The following is a 3,445-nucleotide window of genomic DNA, read 5'->3' as shown; positions in this document are numbered from 1 at the left end:
AACCCAGCGTAAGAAAAAAGCAACTGCCTGGACCAGAAGCAGCGGCAATGCGATTGGCATCCGAGCACAATCAAAGGAAGGAGAAATGAATCATCCTTCAGATGCGGCAGAGTGGAGATATTTCCAAGAGCAAAATCCCGAGTTTGCGGAAGAACCCCGAAATGTATATCTTGGCTTATGTACAGATGGGTTCAATCCATTTGGCATGTCTCGTAATCATTCGTTGTGGCCTGTGATCCTGACTCCATATAATTTACCCCCAGGTATGTGCATGAATACAGAGTACTTATTTCTCACAATTCTGAACTCTGGGCCAAATCACCCGCGAGGTAGTCTCGATGTCTTCCTCCAACCTCTTATTGAGGAGCTAAAAGAGTTGTGGTCTACTGGAGTTGATGCATTTGATGTGTCATTGAATCAAAATTTTAATCTAAAAGCAGTGCTGATGTGGACGATAAGCGATTTTCCGGCGTATAGCATGTTATCAGGATGGACCACCCACGGTAAACTGTCTTGTCCAATTTGCATGGAAAGTACAAAGTCATTTTATCTACCTAATGGAAGGAAGACATGTTGGTTTGATTGTCACCGAAGATTTCTTCCTCATGGTCATCCATTACGGAAAAACAAAAAAGACTTCCTTAAAGGAAGAGACGCTTCTAAAGAGTATCCACCTGAATCTTTGACTGGTGAGCAAGTTTATTATGAGCGGTTGGATGGCGTAAATCCACCAAAAACCAAGGACGTTGGTGGCAACGGTCATGAAAAAAAGATGCCAGGCTATGGGAAGGAACATAACTGGCACAAGGAAAGCATATTATGGGAGCTGCCTTACTGGAAAGATCTCAATCTGCGACACAATATTGATGTGATGCATACAGAGAAGAATTTTCTGGACAACATCATGAATACTCTTATGAGTGTGAAAGGTAAATCAAAAGACAACATCATGTCAAGATTGGATATTGAAAATTTTTGTTCTCGGCCAGCCTTACATATTGATAGTAAGGGTAAAGCTCCATTCCCAGCATATATATTGACAGATCAAGCCAAAGCGAGTTTATTGGAATGTGTGAAACATTCGGTTAAATTCCCAGATGGTTATTCCTCAGATTTGGCTACTTGTGTAGATATGGAGAATGGTAAGTTTTCAGGCATGAAGAGTCATGATTGCCATGTTTTTATGGAGCGACTACTTCCATTTATCTTTGCAGAACTCCTTGACCGGAACGTACACCTTGCGTTATCAGGTACTACTAATTACTTATTATTTGCGACACTTAACAATATATTATTCTAGTAATTTATCTAACAATTTTAAATGATGATGTAATTTGAATATATATTTCAGGGATTGGAGCATTTTTCCGGGACTTATGTTCGAGGACTTTACAGAAAAGTCGTGTTCAAATTCTAAAACAGAATATTATTTTAATCTTATGCAACTTGGAAAATATCTTTCCACCATCATTTTTCGATGTGATGGAGCACCTGCCTATACATCTCCCTTACGAAGCTGAATTAGGCGGCCCGGTCCAATATAGATGGATGTATCCTTTTGAGAGATTTTTCAAAAAGTTGAAAGGAAAAGCAAAGAACAAAAGATATGCTGCAGGATCAATTGTTGAATCATATATCAATGACGAGATTGCTTATTTTTCAGAGCACTACTTTGCAGAACATATACAAACAAAATCAAGGTAAATGTGTATATATATATATATATATATATGTTTATATTTGGCATGTACTTCTAACATATTAACTCGTTAATTTGGATCAGGTTAACAAGATTCGATGAAGGTGAAGTTCATGTATATCATGTTCTTGGGGTACCTAACATATTTACGCAAGTCGGCCGTCCAAGTGGAGAAATGCGTGAAGTATGGCTTTCAGAGAAAGACTACCAAAGCGCACATGCATATGTTTTACGAAATTGTGCCTATTTTCAACCAATTGAGAGGTATAAAACATATCTTCCAAAAGTCACTCTTTAATTTACAATATCCACTATGATTATTCATATATTTTTTGTGTTTGTATAGTATGTTCGAGGATTTTCTTTCTGCAAAATATCCGGAATTGACCGAGAAAAAACTATACACAAAAAGAGCTGAAGAATATCAATTATGGGTTAAAGATTATGTATGTCAACATATTTTTTTTAAGGGTTAAGTGATGATCATTTATTTCAATTTCTAATTATATATATTGATGTATGTTTATATATAGGTTACATATTGGAACGATACTTCTCCATTTCCTACTTGGGTTCAAGAGATTGTACATGGACCTTTGAACAAGGTTAAAACTTGGCCAATGTATTTTACAAGAGGCTATTTGTTTCATACGCAGAATCACGGAGCTGGACGAAAGACATGTAACTATGGGGTAAGTGTTAAAGGTGAAAATTACGCGGATGCATCTGATTCAGCGGATTTCCACGGGAACTTAATTGATATCATAGAACTCCAGTATGAAGGCATGGTCAATTTGAGGATCACACTTTTTAAGTGTAATTGGTATGACCCTGTTATCGGTAGAGGCACTCGGCGGAGCCATAGTGGCGTTGTAGACGTTCTATCAACAAGAAAATACAATAAATACGAGCCATTTGTTCTAGGTACGTATACTTGTATATTAAAATTCTATATATTTAAAACATATATATTCCGTATATATATATTTATACATGAATAACTTTTGTATACAGCTTCTCAAGCAGATCAAGTTTGTTATATTCCTTATCCATATACGAAGAAACCAAAGAGCATTTGGCTCAATGTTCTAAAAGTGAATCCGAGGGGAAACATTTCAGGAGAATATGAAACCAATGACGATCCAACTCTTTTGCAAACAGAAAATGATGATGGTGTTTTGCTGACTACAATTGAAGATATTGTACTTGACAATTGAGTTGAAGATTTTGACCCAATAATCCTCGATTACGATGTTGGTGATGCTGAACCAGAAGATGAATTCCAGTGTAATTTATCGTCTTCTGACGATGACGAAACATGGTTTGAAGAGCGCTACTAAAATCCATAACTATTTTATATTTATTTATGTAATTGATGTTTAATTATTAAAATTATAAATAAAACATGTTTAATTATTATTTTACTGAATCCCATTATGTTCAATTAGTTAAATTATGTTAATTATGAAAAAAATTAAGTAGTGATTTTTTTACCGACTAAAACGCGACTAATATTGGGCTAACAAATTAGGAGGCCCAAACCCAATTCCAGTGTAGCGACTAAAAAGTGATTACTCAAAATGTTTGGGCCTTTTACGAGGCCAAAGCCCACTAACACTTGGTAAAAATGAAGGAGGAAATCCTAGTTCTTCATTCTTCTCTTGTAACTGTTGTTATTATGATTAAGGTTATTATTGCTTTCCCTTAAAAGTTAATTTTGATATTTAAAAATAGATATAGAATGAC

The 3,445-nt window shown here is 35.6% G+C and overlaps 1 protein-coding gene and 1 pseudogene across 1 annotated transcript; one reads left to right on the top strand and one right to left on the bottom strand.

The window, feature by feature from the left end:
• Positions 1-3,445, bottom strand: part of LOC9299041 — a 15,164-nt pseudogene that overhangs the window by 9,634 nt on the left and 2,085 nt on the right.
• LOC110226513 lies at positions 701-2,081 on the top strand. Its single transcript, XM_021018450.1, has 2 exons — positions 701-1,250; positions 1,352-2,081. The coding sequence occupies exons 1-2, from the start codon at positions 773-775 to the stop codon at positions 1,702-1,704; spliced, it is 831 nt and encodes a 276-aa protein (XP_020874109.1). The 5' UTR covers positions 701-772; the 3' UTR covers positions 1,705-2,081.

This window comes from Arabidopsis lyrata (genome assembly GCF_000004255.2).
Source record: "Arabidopsis lyrata subsp. lyrata unplaced genomic scaffold ARALYscaffold_70, whole genome shotgun sequence".
NCBI lineage: Eukaryota > Viridiplantae > Streptophyta > Magnoliopsida > Brassicales > Brassicaceae > Arabidopsis > Arabidopsis lyrata.
This window is presented reverse-complemented; position numbering and strand designations above follow the sequence as displayed.

Excerpts from the sequence above, each read along its gene's own strand:
- LOC110226513 (XM_021018450.1), top strand. The coding sequence starts at position 773 with ATGCCAGGCTATGGGAAGGAACATAACTGGCACAAGGAAAGCATATTA. Across the intron at positions 1,251-1,351 it reads CGTACACCTTGCGTTATCAG|GGATTGGAGCATTTTTCCGG; the intron begins GTACTACTAATT and ends TATATATTTCAG.